At 47.2% G+C, this 18,188-nt stretch overlaps 1 protein-coding gene across 1 annotated transcript in view; it reads left to right on the forward strand.

Annotated features, from left to right (window-relative positions):
* Positions 1-843: 843 nt before the first annotated feature.
* Positions 844-18,188, forward strand: part of Susd1 (sushi domain containing 1) — a 108,822-nt gene continuing 91,477 nt past the window's right edge. The window contains exons 1-3 of the mRNA XM_047525848.1: positions 844-1,123; positions 11,155-11,268; positions 14,147-14,302. Of these exons, the coding sequence (XP_047381804.1) occupies positions 1,018-1,123; positions 11,155-11,268; positions 14,147-14,302 (376 nt within the window). The 5' untranslated portion in view covers positions 844-1,017. The remainder of the gene's footprint in view (positions 1,124-11,154; positions 11,269-14,146; positions 14,303-18,188) is intronic.

The following is an 18,188-nucleotide window of genomic DNA, read 5'->3' on the forward strand; positions in this document are numbered from 1 at the left end:
CTGGGGCCCAGACCGCCGTGCACCCCTCCCCATCCCACAAAGCAGACACAGAGAGCCTTCCCAGATAAGTGTCTCCCTGTTACAGCTTCTCAGCACCCTCCTCCACCTCGCTTATGAGGATTTATTTACTTCTGCAGTTTAATGTCTCTCTCCAAACATCAGGTCACCACCCTAAGGAGGTCCCCCATCCCCCATTTCTTCCCAGAGGCGCTTAACCACTGAACCACATTCCCAGCCCTTAATGTTTTTGAGGCAGGGTCTCACTAAGTTGCTAAGGCTGGCTTTGAACCTGCGATCCTCCTGCCTCGGCCTCCGGAGTCGCTGGGATTACAGGCGTGCGCCACCACACCCGGCACCACGACCACATTTCTAGAATACGCTCTCGTCCCGGTCCCTTCGCACCCGCCTTTCTCGTGGCTCAGCGTCCTCGCTCACGTCCCTCATCCAGGCGGCTTCCTTCCTTCCTCCCTGACGCCCCAAGCTGGGTGTCCTCGGCCGCGGGAACTCCCGCCAGCCGTCTGGCTGTCACAGTTGGGCTCTCTCTGCCCCGTCACCTGGTCCCGTCTCTAGCTCGGTGTGGCCTGGGCTCGCGACTTCCCGCCCTCTCGCGTCCCGAAGGGCTCCTTCCCTGTGCCCTGCGCCCTCTTCTGTGGCCTCCCAGGGGGGCGCCTCCCCGCGTCCCCGGCACGCAGGCACCGCGGACGCCTCCTCCCTAGCACGCTCCGGGACTCCCCTTGGAATGTCTGTCCCCCTTTCCGAAAGTAAAGGCCAGAGGGCGGGACCCTGCCTCGTGCCCCCGGCGCTCAGCAGGTGCACGACGGAAAGCGCCGGCGACCGTGCAGCCAACGTCCTCCGGGCTCCCAGGCGGCCTCCTGGGGACCCCGCGGCGCCCTCCGCTTCCCCGCGCGGCGCCGGAAGCCACTGGGCCGGCCCCCTCCCCGCGGCGCCCGCCGCCTTATCTCGGCGCCTCCAGTGCCGCAGGGGGAGTCGCGGGCGCGCCGGGAGGGACGCGGCGGCATGGGCCGGGGGCCCTGGGGCTCAGGTCGCCCGCCTCGCCGCCTGCTGCGGCTCCTGCTGCTGCTCTGCATGGCCCGCGGCACTACCGGAGCGCCAAGCGCCCAGGGTGAGTGTGGGCGGGGACGCGCGCGACGCAGGGGCCCCGTGAGGCCCCCGTTGGACCCTTGAGGAGGCGCTCGCGTCCGAACGCTTCCCCGCCCCTGGGCTGGCCGACGCGCAGTCGGGGCGTGGAGCGCAGGTGCGACTTGCTCCGGCGTTTTGGCTTTACGAAGGCGCAGATAGAAGAAACAGGAGGGGCTCCCCACCCGAGCCCCAGGCCGCGGGGACGCCTGACCCGCGCCCTGGGGAACCGGTCGCTGCCCCGGGGCGTGTGGCAAGGTGGGGGCTGGGCGGGAGCGCTACCCCGCAGGAGCCGCACCCGGAGTAGGAGGGCCTGGGAGGAGTTCCGCTGCACGGTCAGGCTTCCGGCTCTGCGGTGGCTTTTGCACAACTAATTCTTGACCCCAAGCACTATACTTTCTACTCCTTAAGTTTTTCACCTCATTGAAGAATTGGATGCTAAATATATATGGTGAGGAAAGCGTAAAGGAAGTTGCAGGAAGAGTTCATTCATTCCTGACTAGACGGCCCTTGAATACTTCCCCGTGCCTAGTGTGCAGGTCTGGTCGCCTCCGAGCTCGTAATCTGGAGGAGGCAGACAAGCCAAAGATCCAGTTCTAGGCAATTGGAGTAGTAGGTGTTGTTTCTCCTCCTCCGCAGAACGCAACACCGAGCGAGCGTGGTGGTTGTTACTGTACCAGAGAGGATTCAGACAAGTAGGGGAGGTGACATTCACCAGCATGACTGTGATAGAAGGCAGAATGACGCAAGTGCTCTGAGGAGGCGTGGGCGCTCCAAGGACAGGGACAATCAAGTCTAGCTGGGGGTCGGGGGCGGGGACATCACGAACGCCCCATGAGCTGGGCCATCAAGGATTGGTAATATTGGGTTTTGGAAAAGGAGGAAAAGGCATCCCAGCTCTTGGCAGGGAGCGCAAACAGCTCTCCGCAAACGAGTTCCCGATAAGGGACAACGGGAGGAAGCACCCACGGGGGCCACACAGGATGGGGCCTGTCGTTTCTTGGTCTGTAGGAGATGGATGGGAATAGGAGTGGAAACGCAGCCTGGATCTCACCAGAAGACCAAGTACCGCGATTGGCAGGCCACTGCATCTGGACTCAGCTGTTCCGGGTAGTGGGAAGCCATTGGAGGTCATTGTAGGTTTTTGAACAGGAAGTGATATGAAAAGTGTGTATAAAGACCCCCCACCCCCACCCCGCCCTGCCCCGTTTCCTTAGTAACACCAACACTGAACCTGAAATGAAGGGAATTTCCATGTGAGGAGTTTGTGGCTCAGTCTTCTGTCCCCTGAGTTCTCTTTGGGACTTTTGCCTTCCCTGGTGGGTGTCGCTCTTGATGGCTTAACTTTCTGGAGTGACTTTTGGTAATACCGGATGCTCTGGTTCTCTTTCTTCCTCCCTTTCCCGACTTGGTCTCCCACAGGGCACATGAAAACTTGAAGAGTCTGGGAGCTTATTCCAGGATCTTCCTGTGAAGTCTCCAGCCTAGGAAACTGTCCAATGCCCTGCTGAATTGCTAGGCTAAGATGACTGGAGACAGCCGGTAGCTACCCAAGGTCATCTCTACCTTCTTATGTATGTGGTGCTGGGGATTGAAACAAGGGCATGCTAGGCATGTGCTCTCCCCCCATAGACACCCCAGTTCATCGGCAACTTCGTAAAGGCTGTGGGGTGAACTTGGGGAAATGGGAAGCAGGGCTGCCTGATGGAGCCTCCTGTCCTTATGCAGCTATCTTCCTTTCCCTTCCAGCCTTGGAGAACCTGGTCTTACGTATGACTGGTTTCCATATAGTGGACTATGTGGGGGAGAAAGCCTGGAGGCTTGGAGCCCACTGAGGCAGTTGTTAGGGTTTCTGGCCTGGCAGTTCTGAGGATGGAATCCATAGTAATGGCAGCAGGAAAAGAGGGCTGGGCGTGGGTGAGAAGGTGGGAGTGTTCTGGAAGGAAGGGGTTCACAATGGATATGAGGTGCAAGGGCACAGAAGAGGAAAGAGGACACTAAGGTTTTGGGACTGGGAGACTTGGATAGATGGTTCTGTGGAAGGAGAGAAAAGAATGGGAATTAAGATGATTGTTTTGAAGCTCCTCAATTTGGGGTGCTATTATGGCTTTTGGGCAGATGAAATCAACAGGGAGTCTGAATAGTTATGTGCAAGTGGCACAGGCTTGAAGGTCTTTTGAAACCTTGAGGTTGACCAGATTAAGAAGACCAAGTTTAGATGGTAGATGGAGTGGAGGAGAAGGAGCAGCAGCCAAGGTAGGTCGGAGGTAGACAGGGAGGGAGGGGTCACATGGTGTAGAGGAGGCCAGAGCAGGGGAAGCCAGGAGCTGCAGGCTGAGGAGGAGGCTTTGGATTTGGGACCCTGGCCAGCAGTGACCCAGAGCTAGCAGAGCAGTGGGGGTGAGAACCAGATGCAGAGGGCAGAGACTCTGGCTACAGGGCACTCTTCAAAGAAGTCAGAAGGAAGAGGAGGGCACCATTTGGTTGGCTGGCCAGGTCAGGGCAAGATTTTTGGGTGGAGTAAAGCCGACTGAAGTACATTTTTAGACTGAGAGGAATTATTCAGTGGAGAGGGAGAAAAGTTGAAAATGCAGAAATCAATGAGGTTTTAATGGAGACCAAGTAAAGCTGGGCTCTAAACAGGAGAGGTTTCTCTCTGGAAGGCAAAGGAAGGAGAAGGAGAATGGAGAACTGCTGTTTCCTTCTGCCACAGCCATCTCCTCAGAGCTGTTCATGTTTCAAAACTAGCCCGGTCGTCTTGCTTCCGGGAGGCCCACTGGAGCTACACACTTCTCTCTGCAGCACCAGAGGTCCCTGGCCACGCCTTGGGAGCCCTGTGGCTTGAACTGGGAGTGTGACTGGAAATAAAGACCACCCAAAGGAGTTCTCATTCTCATGCAAAGGAAGCCTCTTCTGCAAAGGCTGTCGAATCAGAGCTTGCTGTGGACAGGAGTCAGCCACGGCACTTGTGTTTGGCAGAGTCTCCAAAGCAGGCAAGGGGGTGGGAGAGTTTAAGAGACTTGAGGGAAGGCAGCTGGTGTGTCCAGCCTGGGGCAGCTAGAGGCTGCTTCCTAGCAACAGAGAGCCTGTGTGACTGTGAGGGGGGCTTTTGGTTTTCTCTGGTCGTTCCTCAGTTGGAAATGGGGGCAAAGTTTATGGCCATTATTGGATAAGTCTATTTGGGGCAATTGCAACAGAGATGGTGGTTTGAGTTCCTGGATGGATGGCTGCCATGGTGGGCCCAAGTTCTATTTTTATGTATGTTGGCTATGGTCCGTTTGTCTGTTCAGTTCCTCACTGGTCACATGAGCTGAATTACATTCACTTGGTACGGAAGATGTCTTGGGGATGGTGCTAGGGCATGAGGAAATTTCAAGAAGCATTATTGGGAAAGCAGTAGGGTGTTGGTAGGTGGGTGGGGTTCCAGGCCCCAGAGGAATCCAGAGGTTAGGAATGGGTGAGGAGGGGTGAAACCAGTCAGTCCTGTTTCTTAACCTTTCTCTGGCATTGCTCTGAGTCTGGGAGTGGCTGTGGGACTTGTTGGGTCAGGTCTGGCTGGGGTTGGGGAAGGCCAGAGAGAGGCCAGGCAGAGGCCATGAGAAGCATTGGGGAGCAAAGGTGGGCCGGGTCAGGGAAGTTGTCCTCACAGTCTAGGGTGCCCCCTGTCTGTACTAATTGTGCTTTCACAAGCTTGGTCTTCTTTCCTTCTCCATGAGTTACAGCAGCATATTTACTCCTTAGAGTGGAGATGAGGGGAAAAAAGAAGAAATGGAGAGAGCAAATAGTTTTGGAGTGACTCGATGTTGCTTTAAGTAAGGGAGCAAGATTTAAATTGATGAAGCTGTGGCCTGTCTTCTACCTCCAGGGACCTGGCCCTGGGCACATCCTCATCTTTGTCAAATCTAAAACTGAGCTTCTGGGGTCTGAAGCTCAAGGTAGCCCATTGTCTGTTGGCCTCAGCCCTGCAAAGGGGAAAGGAATTGAGTACCAGGGATTTTTCTTTTTTTTTTTAAGTGCACAGGGCTGGGGATGTAGTTCATTGGCGGAGCGCTTGCCTAGCACGTGTGAGGTCCTGGGTTCGAGCCTTAGCACACATAAAAATAAATAAATAACATAATTAAGCTGGGTGCGGTGGCACATGCCTGTAATCCCAGAGGCTGGGGTGGTTGAGGCAGGAGGACCACGAGTTCAAAGCCAACCTCAGCAAAAGTGAGGTGCTAAGCAACTCAGTGAGACCCTGTCTCTAAATAAATACAAAATAGGGCTGGGGATGTGGCTCAGTGGTTGAGTGCCCTGAGTTCAATCCCCAATAACCCCCAGCCTCCAAAATAATAATTGTTTAAAAAAGCGCACAGCTGGCCTGAGCACATCAGGAGTGAGGCAGCACACGAACCTGGGGTGGGGCCTGACATGAATGGCTGTGAACTTAAGACTCAGCCTGAGATGGGGGCACTTGGGGTGCAGATTTCTGGTCTGGAGTACAGGTGTGGGGCCCACTGCTGGTTGATCCTAGTCACACTAGAAAGCGAAGGGAAGATGGCAAAAGGAAGCTGTGGGTCCTGAAAACCACTGTACAGCAGGAAAGGTTAAGGGTTCTGGCTGTGTGGTGTCAATCCTGGGCCTGGTCGGGTGGGAAGCCACGATGGTTGAATTGGGCTGCTGGGACCACATTGCCTGAGGGAGTAACGCTGCTCTCCCTCTTGGGAGGGGAGTGTTTAAAGCAGAGGCTACAGTTTTTGTTTCTGTTTCTTTTCTTTCTTTCTTTTTTTCCTGTCTAGGATGTTGGAGAGGCGAGAATGTCAGTTTCTCCAGTTCCTTCCATCTCTGGAATTTGGGCAGTCTATTAAGAGCAGTGCAGTGTTATACAGCGTCACGGATGAGTTGGGAATGACTTTTCTCCTAGTGTTTTGGGCCCCGTTGACTTTCCTCTCAGGTTATTTGATGTTCCTACAGGCGCCCACAAATTTGGGGGGCAGAATCTTGGGCAGGTTGCTCAGTAGGTTGGTTTGGCCTCCTTGTGAATGACTGGCGGTTAGGTGAGGACAGGTTGAAGCTCGGGCACTCCCGTCGTGCTTTTAGACGCCCTTCCTTCCTCCTATGACTGTGAGCAACATCTCTTCATCTTACTGTTACAATCCATCAGCTGATATCTCAGAAGTACATTTAAATACTTGCTCATGTATTGAGGCAAAGAGGGAGATGGCAGCCCCAGCCTGACCCAAGTTACAGGTTTTCTTGGTTGCTCTGCAGAGAAGGGACAGGTGAGCAGGCTGAGAGGGTGACAAAGCTGAACTTTTAACTTCTGTGCCAGGTATTACCCAGAGGGCTGGGAGGCTGTGGGGAAGGCAGGGAGTGATTGTGTAAATTAGAACATTATGGTTCCTGTAATGAATACACATGAATAGGTAAGCATTTGTCCTAGGTAGGCATTTGTTCGTACAAAGATATTGCATTGGATTTCTGCATCAAGAGTATCCATTGTGTTCCCATTAGCATAATTGGGAGTTGACTAGCTAACAAGGGAGTTAATACCTTCACTAACAGAGTTGTGGAGTTGTTGAGTGGTGGTGTAACATTGCGTATCATATTCTAATTGTTTTGCATGTATTCACTCATTTACTCTTTAATTCTCACAGAAACTGCATGAAGTAGGTTTGATATTCTTTGCATTTCACAGGCTTACAGGAGACTGAGGCACAGAGACTGTCAGGATTACACATCCAGTAAGTGGCAGAATGATAGCTCCCATTCTCCTAGCCACTGTGCCACATACCAAGCCCTGCATCTTTTGTGACTGTTTCTAGCAATAATAAGAGTCTATGGAAATAGACGTAATGATTCATGTAATTTGCATAGTGCTTTAGAGTTTTTTCAGCATTTCTGTTTCTCATTTAATCTTGACAACACCATTTCCTTTGGATGGATTAAAACTGGAGGGTCACATAACCAGGGAGCAATAACCAAGAGACAATTCTAGTCTCGGTTGAGACCTCCAAACCTGTCTCATCCTGTCATCCTACACCCACCAACTCAGCTGTGAATTGGCTTGACTAGCTTGGTCACTGCAGAGTGGAGAGCCAGGGGTGGCAGGTCTAGAGGAGTTAGTTTCTGTAACTATGGGACTTTTCTTCCTTTAAGATTTTGGAATCTCTTAGTTTCCTGTTTCTTTGCCGGTAATTCTGGGTGTCCCTGGGGACCCCTGCATCCTTACGTGGTGGCCACCTCTCTGCTCTCAGGTACTAAGCCTGCTGATGATAGAGCTAGTCATCTTTTTTTTCTTTTTGTAGTACTGGGGATTGAACCTAGGGTTTTACACATGCTAGGTAAGCGCTCTACCACTGAACTACACCCCCCGCCAGTCCTTTCTATTTTATTTTGAGATAGGGTCTTGCTAAGTTGCCCAGGCTGGCCTTGAACTTGTGATCATCCTGCCTCAACCTCCCAATAGCTGGGATCACAGGCATCAACCACCACACTCAGCTAAAGTCATCTTCAACGTGATGCAGAGTTATCCCTGACATAACTCTCCTGCAGGCCCCAGCAGAGGCCTGGTGCCCTTTCTGTTGTCCTGGAGAATTCCCTTCCCTTGGCTTGTTCTCCCTGTCTTGTTGTTCCCATAGCTGTGCCATGTGCCCATCTAGACTGGTGGAAGACTTCTCTCAGTATGACCTCCCCCCACCCTTGCAGAATTCTGGCTTAAGTCTTTGAGGTGGAGCTAGACTTACAGTGCTACTCATGGTGTGGCCCACCTGGGAGCTTCTTAGAAATGCATATTCTCAGACCTCACCTACACCCACCAAATCAGAGTCTCTGTGAATTCCGTTTTAACCAGCTGTCTTAGTACAGTGACCGACTGTCTTGGTTTGCACCCAGATAAGAGGTTCCCAGGAAAGAGGACTATAGTATTAAAAACGGGATGAGTTGGTTACTCTTATCTCTGGATGATTCTTAACTGAGCTAAAGGTGTTGAACAAGGAACTCTGATGTGTGGTCAGAAGAAGTCCCCACGGTCTGTCTGTGAATAGGGGTTGTGTTCCCTGTCTCTTTATTCAGTAGAAAGTTTCTTTCTTCAGGAGACCATTTGGTCCCTCAAATCACTAGAATTCAGAGGATCGATCCACAAGACCTTGCAAACAAGGGTCCCCCTTGCTGGATAATAAGCTTCACCTCTGCCCGCCCCCACCCACCACTTTCTCTTCTGCAGGTGATCTGAGAAGCCTTCAGTTGTCCTTTTTGCTGCTGTGGGGAACAAACCTTTATTGAGCTTCATTCTGCACAGTTGAATGGATAAACAAAATTGTGTGTTCACATATCTTGATTGAGGCAACTGTTTCATGGTTGTATACATTGTCAAAATTCATTGAACTATGTACACACTTAAGCCTGGGTCCCTTTTCTTATATATGTATTATATACCAATGAATTTATTTTAGAATGTAATTTTCTTTAACTTCTTATCGTTGTGGTAAAACAGGCATACAATTTTACCGTTTTACCATTTCAGAGTGTACCACCAAGTGGCATTGAGTACATTCACTTTGTCTTGCAGCTATCCCCACCATCCATCTCTAGAACTTTTTCATCATCCCAAACTGAAACTCCATGCCCAGATCTGAGGTTGTTAATAGGATCGTGTTCTATCTGCAAATTAAACTGGGGAGAATGTTCATTATTGTATGGTTGAGCACAACTGTAGATTTTGACTTGACCCATATATTAGTCTGTTTCAGTTGCTATTATGAAATACCTGAAGCAAGATACTTAGTTAAAAAGAGAAAGAAAGAAGGAGAGAAAAAAAGAAAAAAAAAAGTAGAAAAGAAGGAAGAAGGTTTATTATGTCTACAGTTTTAGAGGCCAGAAGGCTAAGATTGGGTGGCTCCCTCAGTTTTCCTCCAGGGAGGGACTGATGGTAGCTGGATCTTGGCGTGAGCGCTACCTGAGGGAAAGAGCACGTGGCAAGACAGGAAACCAGAGGGTGGAGTTTTGCTCTTTTTTAACACCCTTCTCTTGTGGGAAGTAAATGGGGTATCATGAGAACTAATTAATCCCTTTGGAGGGTGATGTTCCAAATGACTGAATTATTTCCCACTCTGCCCCACCTGTTAGAGGTTCCATGGCCTCTCACATTGCCACACTGGGGACCAGGCTTCCAACATATGATCCCCTGGAGGATGAACTCAGACTGTATCCAAACCATAGCACCCAGGATTCATTGCTTAAAAAGTCTTTCCAAAATTTTGGTTGTATCATGTGATTATAAATTGATAGTGTCTGTGACTTTTTTTTTTCTTTTCATGTCATCAGAAATGTGTCAAGGGTTCCCCCCTTCCTTTTAAGTATAAAAATATACCAAACTAAAATTTTCTGGAGTGCATTTTATAGCAAGTTATTAAACATTTCATTTTTGATACTTTATCCCAAAAATGATTCGAGAGAATGTTCTATAGTTTTTGAGTAGTTTTCTTTTGAGGATACTGGACTTATGTTTTGTAGCTTTATTATTTACTATTCCATGGTGGTCAGATAATATAGCCTTTATATTTTTTACCTTTTTGGAAATTTGTAGGAATGGTCTCAGAATAGATTTTGTAAATAGTCCATGGTTAATTTGGTATTAGTAATGATTAATTAATTTCATTTTTATGTTATCCTTCATTTAAAAAAAAAAGGAGCAAAAACAAAAACAGGAAGCAGAATATTTAGGAATCTCCTAGTGTGGTTGGTTTTGCGCCTAGATCAGCCTGAGGGCTGGGCTCTATTGCCTGGTTAGTAATGGGGCCAAGACTAAGATAAAATTCCAGTTAGAATCTTCCTTTAACTGGGCCACTTCTGAAGTTACAGAGACCCTGAGCATGAAACAGTATCCCACATGCCCTCAGGTTGGAATTCTTGTTTGATCTTGGGCCATATATCAGCATCTGGTAAATTTGGATGTTTTAAGAGTTTTAGCTTCTAACATTTCTGCTGTTTTTCTAAGTCACTAGGGTATGGTTATCCTGTGGGGAAATGGCTGTTATCTCCCTGACATCTTAAACATTCCTTTTTTTTTTCCCCCTAGAAGGAAAATGGATAGAGTAACAGGCAACTGTGGTCTTCTCCCCTCTATCTACTTTTTGAGTTGTAGCAAGTTGGATTTCAGATCCTTTTAGCCAGCCAGTCAATAAAAATACAGTGAGTATCTATGCTGTAGCCTTAATAAGGTCTGGGCAAAGGTCAGAATTGCTGCCTTTGAGTGGTTCATATGAAACCAAACTGGTCAGACATGGCAAGAAAGTAACTTGACTGATATGGGAATGTGCAGTTGTTGGGGTAGCTCAGAGGATAAGACTTTCCCTTTTTCTTAAGAATGGAGGGATGAGATCCTTAGGCTGGCTCTCAAAACAGGAGTAGGTGCCAGCCAGGTAGAGAGGGAGGTAGGCATTCTGGGAGAAGGAGCATCAGGATTGTGGGGTGGAAACTGAACAGTAGATGGTCTGTTAGGAAAGACTGGCCTCTTCTGCCAGAGGGTGCCACATGTTTGGGATTTGTGGACCATGAGGCAGGAGGAATCTGTCAGGAGTTAGATGAATGAGAGTGTTGACTGACACATGGAGGGATTTGCCCTGTATTCTGTGGGTGATGAGTCGCCATGGGAGGGCTTTAAAGATGAGATTAGATCTGTCCTGTTTATTTTGGAATTCAAATCTTGGTTCTTGCCAGTGTCTGTATTCCCAGTGACTTAGGAGACTGAGGCAGGAAGATTGCGGGTTCGAGGCCAACCTAAGCAATTTAGGGAGATCCTAAGCAACTTATTGAGACCCTGTCTCAAAACAAACAAACGAACAAACAAACAAACAACCCATAAAGGACTGGGAATGTAGCTCAATAGTAAAGCTCCTATGTTCAATCCCCAGTACCAAAAAAAAAAAAAAAAAAAAAAGAGAGAGACAAAATTGGTTCTGTTTCATAAATGTGCGTTAACTAAATGTATCTCACCTTGAGCTTTCCTTTTTAAAAATTATACAATTTATGGTTTAGGTTTTGATGTCTGTGCCACTTGCCACGAACATGCTACTTGCCAGCAAAGAGAAGGAAAGAAGATCTGTGTCTGTAACTATGGTTTTCTGGGCAATGGTTTGACCACCTGTGTTGGTAAGTTCTGAGTGGTGGGTTAGATTCAAACGTTGAATCAAGAAACAGGATTCTCTAGTGTAAAAGAGTTGGTATCTTTGGGCTGGGGATATAGCTCGGTTGATAGCATGCTTGCCTTGTAAGCATGCTTCCCTTGTAAGCATGAGGCCCTGGGTTCAATCCCCAATGCTGCAAAAAAAAAAAAAAAAAAAAAAAAAAAGTTGACGTCCTTGTGGGGGCAGGGGGTGTTTAGTTCACATGTTTTAATTATGTGAAGTTTTATCTATTGTATTAGAGCTTTGTGTTGGTGTTTGGATCTCTCCTTTTCCTAGTGTTTCCAAGGAAGTATCCCTTCTGAGAGAGGTCATCGAACTTGACTCTGGAAACTCTCTGACCTAACACAAATTTGAAATCTGTTTTAAGTTTTGAGTTACTTTAGCAACTCAAGTGAATATTGCATTTCTAAATTTCTGTTTTTTAAAAAATATAAATATTTATATTAATATCATGGGGGAGAACAAACCATAGTAATAGGAAATTACTATTAAACTTTTTGGTTAATTAGCAAAATAGTTAACTTAGTTTTGGTCTTATGTCTACCAGAATCCATCCTCTGAAATTTTTGTAGTTGTGATCCTTTGGGGACTTGGATGAGTTGAATATGAAGACCTTTAGGTTGGAAGCATCTGAGATTATTTTTTGCCTCATGGCTAACCATACTATGACAGATGGACGATATCCAGATTTAAGTTCAATTCAGAGAGAGTTTCACAACAGTATTTTAATAGTAAAGGTGACAATAATTGCCCAGTTTCCTCCCAGCAACCTTGTCACATGCAGTAAAAATACTGATAGTTTTACCTTACAGTTGTGAATAGACAGTGTGTTTAGCCTTGTGATATCTTTGTGTGTGTGTATGTTTTTTTTTTTTTTTTTTTTTTTTTTTTACTTCTTAAAGAAAAATAATAATCAGTCCTACATTCAAAAAGTCACACTTCAAAATCTGGGTGTGATGCTGTGTTGCTGGTCTCAGCTCCTGGGAAGGCTGAAAGGAGCATGCAGTCACCCATCATTGTCCATCCACACTCTGGAGTTGCATCTTCTTTGACCCTTGCTTTTTAGGGTTCTACCCATGCAAAGTGTGGCAGTCTGGGGCTCCTGAGGGAATTTCTCCTACTCACCTCCTCCACCCCTGAGACCCCTTGCTAGCGAGACATGCAAACGTAGTGGGAGTTGAGGAACCTGGGTGAGCTTTCCTGCCCCTTCTCCAGATGAAGTCCTCCTCTCGAGGATGCTGGCTGCACTCTTGCTGTCCATTTACTTTTAAACAATAGATGCTTCTCTTAATGAGAGGAGGGTCTTCATTAATGTAGGTGGCACCTGTTCCCCAACACTGGACACTGTATATCACAGTGCTTGGTCAGCAGGTACAGGTGAGGTTATACATGTGTCAAAGTCACTACGCCATGGTATTAAGCCAAGGGGCTTCAGAATTCTGGAATCCTTTACCAACCCAGTGTTCAGAACCAGCGACACAGGACAGGAATCCCCTGTTTTATGCACAGCTGAACTTGCATCTGAAAGCACTGTGTACCTTTCTGACCCTTGGGCCGAGCATCTCTAGTTTTACCACAACCAGTTTTACTTATGAATTGTGTTCCTTATTTAATTAACTTTTAAAATGGTAACATAAGCAGAGTGAAAGAATCCAGATCGCTTTGAGTTAGCGGGAATTGAGTGCAAATGGTGAGAGATTATTAAACAGATTCAAGGGAACCCATAGTGAAATCAAACATTAAATAACAAGTAAGTCACACTACTAGTTCAAAGTTGATGAGTCCCCCCTCCCAAAAACAAACAAGTGAAAACCTAGCTGGACAGAACAACTCTAAAAGGAAGCCCAAGAAATTGGTTCCAGGAGTTCGCTTTGAAGATGGAAGCTGGAGCAGAGTTGGCAAACTATGGCCCGTGAGCCACATCCGACCTGCCACTTGTTTTTGTAAATGGAATTTTATTGGAAGACAGCATTGCTTATTAACTTATCTATTTTTTATATCTGCTTTGGAGCTCTACAAGCATGGGTGAGTAGCTGTAATAGAGATTGCGAGAAAGCTTGCTGACCCCTGCACTAGTGGTCAGAGGTAGGATGGAGATTTACTTTCATTTTATTCTTTCAATTTTAAATTGTTTAATGAAAAACTCACGGGGCAGGCTTCCGTGGCCTCACGGCATCCACACTCCACCTTGTCCTCACTGACGTCACTCATGGTCACTGTTAGCATTAGCTGTTCCTGCCACAGTCTCAGCCCTGTTCTGGAATGAGCTTTCAGTGCTGATGTGCCATTGTGTTTCCTGGCAGCTCAGAAGTTTGAAAATTTCCAGTTTAATCCTTGAATATAATATTTTTCTCCCTGTGATTTTCATGAAAAACCAAGAGAATGGCTGAGCTGAAAAAAAGGGATGCTGCTGGGTTAGTGTCCCCAGGTTGTTGACATAACAACACTAACAATGATAATATTGTTGTTATCATGCTGAGACTTGAACCCAGGGCTGTGTGCATGCTAAGCACGTGCAGTACCCCTTGCTATATTTCCAGCCCTTAATTTTATTAAGTGCAAAAAAAGTTAAAAAAGAATTTCCTTCTCCCAATCTTCTAGTAAGATGAACTCCCAGTTGGGATGTGGGGTTTCTCTTGTGGTTTTGGATACACGTGTTGCATAACAAGAGAGTCCCTGGTCCTCTAGTCTGGGAAGCATGGTGAAAGGAAACGAGGTGGGGGACTAGATCAGTGGGCTGTTGTTGCCACACAGCGATCCCGGGGTCTGTAGAGAGTCAGTCTGGGCTATTGAACACAGGGCAGACGGCAGCCTTTGTGTGCGTTGTTTCCCTGTATCAACAGATAAAAATGAGTGCCAGTTTGGAGCCACGGTGGTCTGTGGGGACCACACATCTTGCCACAACACCCTGGGAGGCTTCTACTGCATTTGTCTGGAAGGCTATCGAGCCACAAACAACAAGAAGACATTCATTCCCAATGATGGCACCTTCTGCACAGGTACTTGAGGGACTGCGCTGTTGGCCACCTGGTGGTGGCAGAACAGCATCTGGGCTGTGGAGGGGCTGAGGAATGTCCCAGACAAAGTGTGACCTAAGGGAGTGACTGTCCTTTAAGAATAACTATGGAGGAGAGCTGGGCAACGGGGTACATGCCTGTAATCCCGAAACTCGGGAGGCTGAGGCAGGAGGGTTGCAAGTTCAAAGCCAGCCTCAGTAAAAGCGAGGCACTAAGCAACTCAGTGAGACCCTGTCTCTAAATAAAATACAAAATCAGGCTGGGAATATGGCTCAGTGAACCCCCCCCCCCAAAAAAAAAAAAACAGTGATCAAGTGCCTGAGTTCAGTTTGTTGTCTTTTTAATTTTTTTTACCCTCCCCCCCAAAAAAAGAATAACTATGGAGGAAATTTGGGTATGGACGAAGTGTTAGTTATTATTAGGGAATCGATGTTAATTTTGTGAGATGAGTTCATGGTGTGATGGTATATAGGATAATACTATTCTTATTTTGGGAGATGCATGCTGAAGTGTCCAGAGATGTTATTATGAAGTGTCCTAGTGTTATGATATCTGTAAGATACTTTTTAACTTGCAAAATCTGAAAAACTCTTGAATTTTTGATGGCGATGGATGGTCTGTGGGAGTTGATTGTAATATTATTTTTCTGGTTCTGTGTGTTGGAACACTTTTATCATGAACCCTGAGGAAGGACTCTCTGGAGATGGTGTGCCAGCTGCGAATTCTTATAACTGCAGACGGGGTGTCCTCTGGGTGGCTCTGGCTCTCACCAGCTCTGAGCGTACCACCCACTGAGGACCTGGGGGTGGACCGTATTGTTAGCATTCAGGGTGTCAGAACATTGTCCCTGTGAAGTGGGTGGACCTGCCATAGGAAGAAGCTGAGAGAATACTTTTGGGATCACAATAGCTTTGTTGGTCAATTTTATAGGCATTTGTTGGTCAAATGTAAAGATGGAAAAAACTCCAAAAATTTCAGTGACTCTTCTATTAACTGAGCTCTACTTATAACATGTTACAATAATATGACTCTTTAACTTTCTTTTAAGATTTTTTTTTAAAAAAACAAGCAAAAATCCACCTACCTTACAATTCATTAATGAAATATTTGTACCTGGTCCTGGGATACAGTAAAACACCAGAAAGACACAGATCCTAAGTCCAGGAACATTTTGTTGATGAGGGGAGGTAGATATTAAATAAGGAAACACTGAGAAATAAGTTTGCATTGTAATTGAATAGTATTAATTATTTTCATGGTTTTGTTGTCTTTTTATTTTGTATGTGGTATGTATTTTTCACTTGCTGACGAATAAACTGTGAAGGAAGAATATTACCGTCATTCAGGGATGAGGAAGTGACAGGGAACACAGCTGGTGCAGAGGACATCTTGATTTTTCACTTGTCCCAGTGTCCACTTGAAGCTGCTCCAACCTGACCCTCCGTGAACATGCCCCCTGAGGGGGACGCATTGCTCAGGGACTGCCAACCTCTTGTCACACGGCTCTTACAGGTCTGGGCGGGATTCTTCCAGTTTCTTGCCACATGAGTCCACTTTTTTCATGGTTCTGGAGACTGGGATGTCCAAAATCAAGACACCAGGGAATTGTGTGTCTGTTCAAGGCCTGCTTCCTAGGGTCTTTTCCTTTTGTCCTCTGGCTCTTTGACTTCCTAAGAAAATTGTTGAATGGTCTTAAAAAGGAGAGGCAGAAAAGTCCTCCTGGTCCTGAGATGGTTTGCGTAGATTTCCTGACTACTTGAAAGCTTTGAGTTACTTCAAGGTTTTCAGGGAAAAGAAGAGGGGAGAGGGCATGCTTTATTTTCCTCCTGCCAGGAACTGTAGCTTCTGATGCTCTGCTTCTTTCTGCCTCTTGACCTGCACCAAGGTGAAATCCCTCAAAGGATATGGTTGATTTATTATTGGCATGAATGAGTGCATTCTGTCTGAGAAAACTTATTATAATATCCTGTTGGTTTCAGATAGCAAATTACTACCTACGTGGTTGCCGAAGTCCAGTGTTGACAGATTAAAGTAGGTATGTTAACAGAGGAAAGATAGTGATTAAAGAAAACGGTGTAAGATGATGATCTAGGGTTCAGTTCATTCATCACATATTTCTCATGTCCTCCTTCCCTGACTGGGCTAGGCCAGCGAGAGGTGACAGGCAGACAGCAAATTTCACCATCACAGGTGTTAGTCACAGGAAAGCAGAGGTGATGACGGGAATTCAGGGGGACACTTACCTTGGCAACGAGGAAGGGGAATGTTCTGGAGGACGTGACACCTCGAATTGTGTTTTCAAGGCTACGGGAGTTTGCCAGGAAAACCTTTGATAACTATATTTATTAGTATACTTCCAAGGGATGCATTCAACTTTTGAAAGTTAGGAAGAAGAAAGAGGAAGAAGAGGAAGGGGAAGAAGATTTGGGGAAGGGGAGTGAGAAGGAAAGAGGGGAGGGGGAAGAAGAAAATATTTTTTGCAAAGGTCCAATAGGTGTCAGCCAAAAAGAACTAATCTGCCTGGAATGAATCCTGACCAGGCTCTGCTGCTGTGTATTCTACTTTTTGCAATTATTTAGTGATCTTCCCCTTTAAAAAAATTGGAATATAATTCACATCCCAAAAAATTCACCCTTTTGAGGTGTATAATTCAGTGGTTGTGAGTATATTCACAGAGTTACGCGACTGTCACTACTAGTTCATTCTAGAATGCTTCCATCATCTCAAATGAAACCCCCGCCTCCATTGGTGGTCGTTCCCATGGCCTTTCCAGTTGAGGCCTCTGATTAGGCCTTTGTAAAAACTGATGGGTGACTTTTCTTGTTGGTACTGAGTTTCTTTCAAAATCATATTTGCCAGGGAAACATAAGTGGACTTCAGCTGGGGCCGAGCTCAGCAAATGTGGGGTATCAGCCATTATCCAGTGTTTGCTTGGTTCCCAGATTCCGAGGAATCCTGTATCCAGATGTTTGTTGTGATTCATAGAGTTACAGTCAAACTTAAGAGCTGGTTGTGGGGTTGGCCTCCTGGGATGCCACCAAAAATAGATGAGGCATGAGTGGCAGGGGTTCTCGTCGGGGACAATTCCAGCCAGTTCTGAAGAACTGGCAGATGTTCTGGCCCCAGAACTGAATACCTCCTGGGACTCATGGACACTTTGCCACAAGGCACAGCCCGGGGGACGAAGCTCTGTGGCAATTTCTGGGTGAGGGCAATGTGGCAGGGGTGAGACTGATGTAGAGGTGAGGCCTGTGGCTGTCGTCTCCCTACCAACAGGACTCCTGGGAGGCAAGGCTACAGCAAAACCTGAAAACTGCAAACCAGCTTCTCTGTGCCGTTGGATTCTCCAGATCCTGAGGATGCATCTCAACATGACGGTGGCAGCAACCCTCTTTTTCTTAAGTTCATCTCTTGCAGCATTAGGACCTGCTGCTGTGGCTGTTGGCGAAAGATAGCAGCACTAGGCCCTGGCTGAGAAAGGGGGATAAAGGCAGGAGAAGAACCCAGGAAGCTTCTGCTTTGCCATTCATCATTTCCTAGAACCTCCCGCCCAAAGCCTGGATCCTGTAGGTCTGCCTGTGGTGAGGTCATTCCTAGACATAAATCCTACCCTGCAGGGATGAGGCTAGAGATTCCAGGGCAGGAGCCTGTTCTCCACGTCAGCCAATGCCTCAAGCTTCTCAGCTCCTGCTGTTGTGGGTTCTGGAGCAGACGGATGTGATGTGTGGGCCCGCCAAGATTCTGCTTGCTCTGCTGTCCTTGGGAAATTGCCTAGTTAGCTGGGAGCTGTCCTGAGGTTTCTCCCAGTGATTTCTCCAAATGGAACTTCCTTGCTTAAATCCCACTTCTTTGTTTTAGCTGGATGGTC

The sequence above is a fragment of the Sciurus carolinensis genome, chromosome 14 (genome assembly GCF_902686445.1).
Source record: "Sciurus carolinensis chromosome 14, mSciCar1.2, whole genome shotgun sequence".
Lineage (NCBI taxonomy): Eukaryota > Metazoa > Chordata > Mammalia > Rodentia > Sciuridae > Sciurus > Sciurus carolinensis.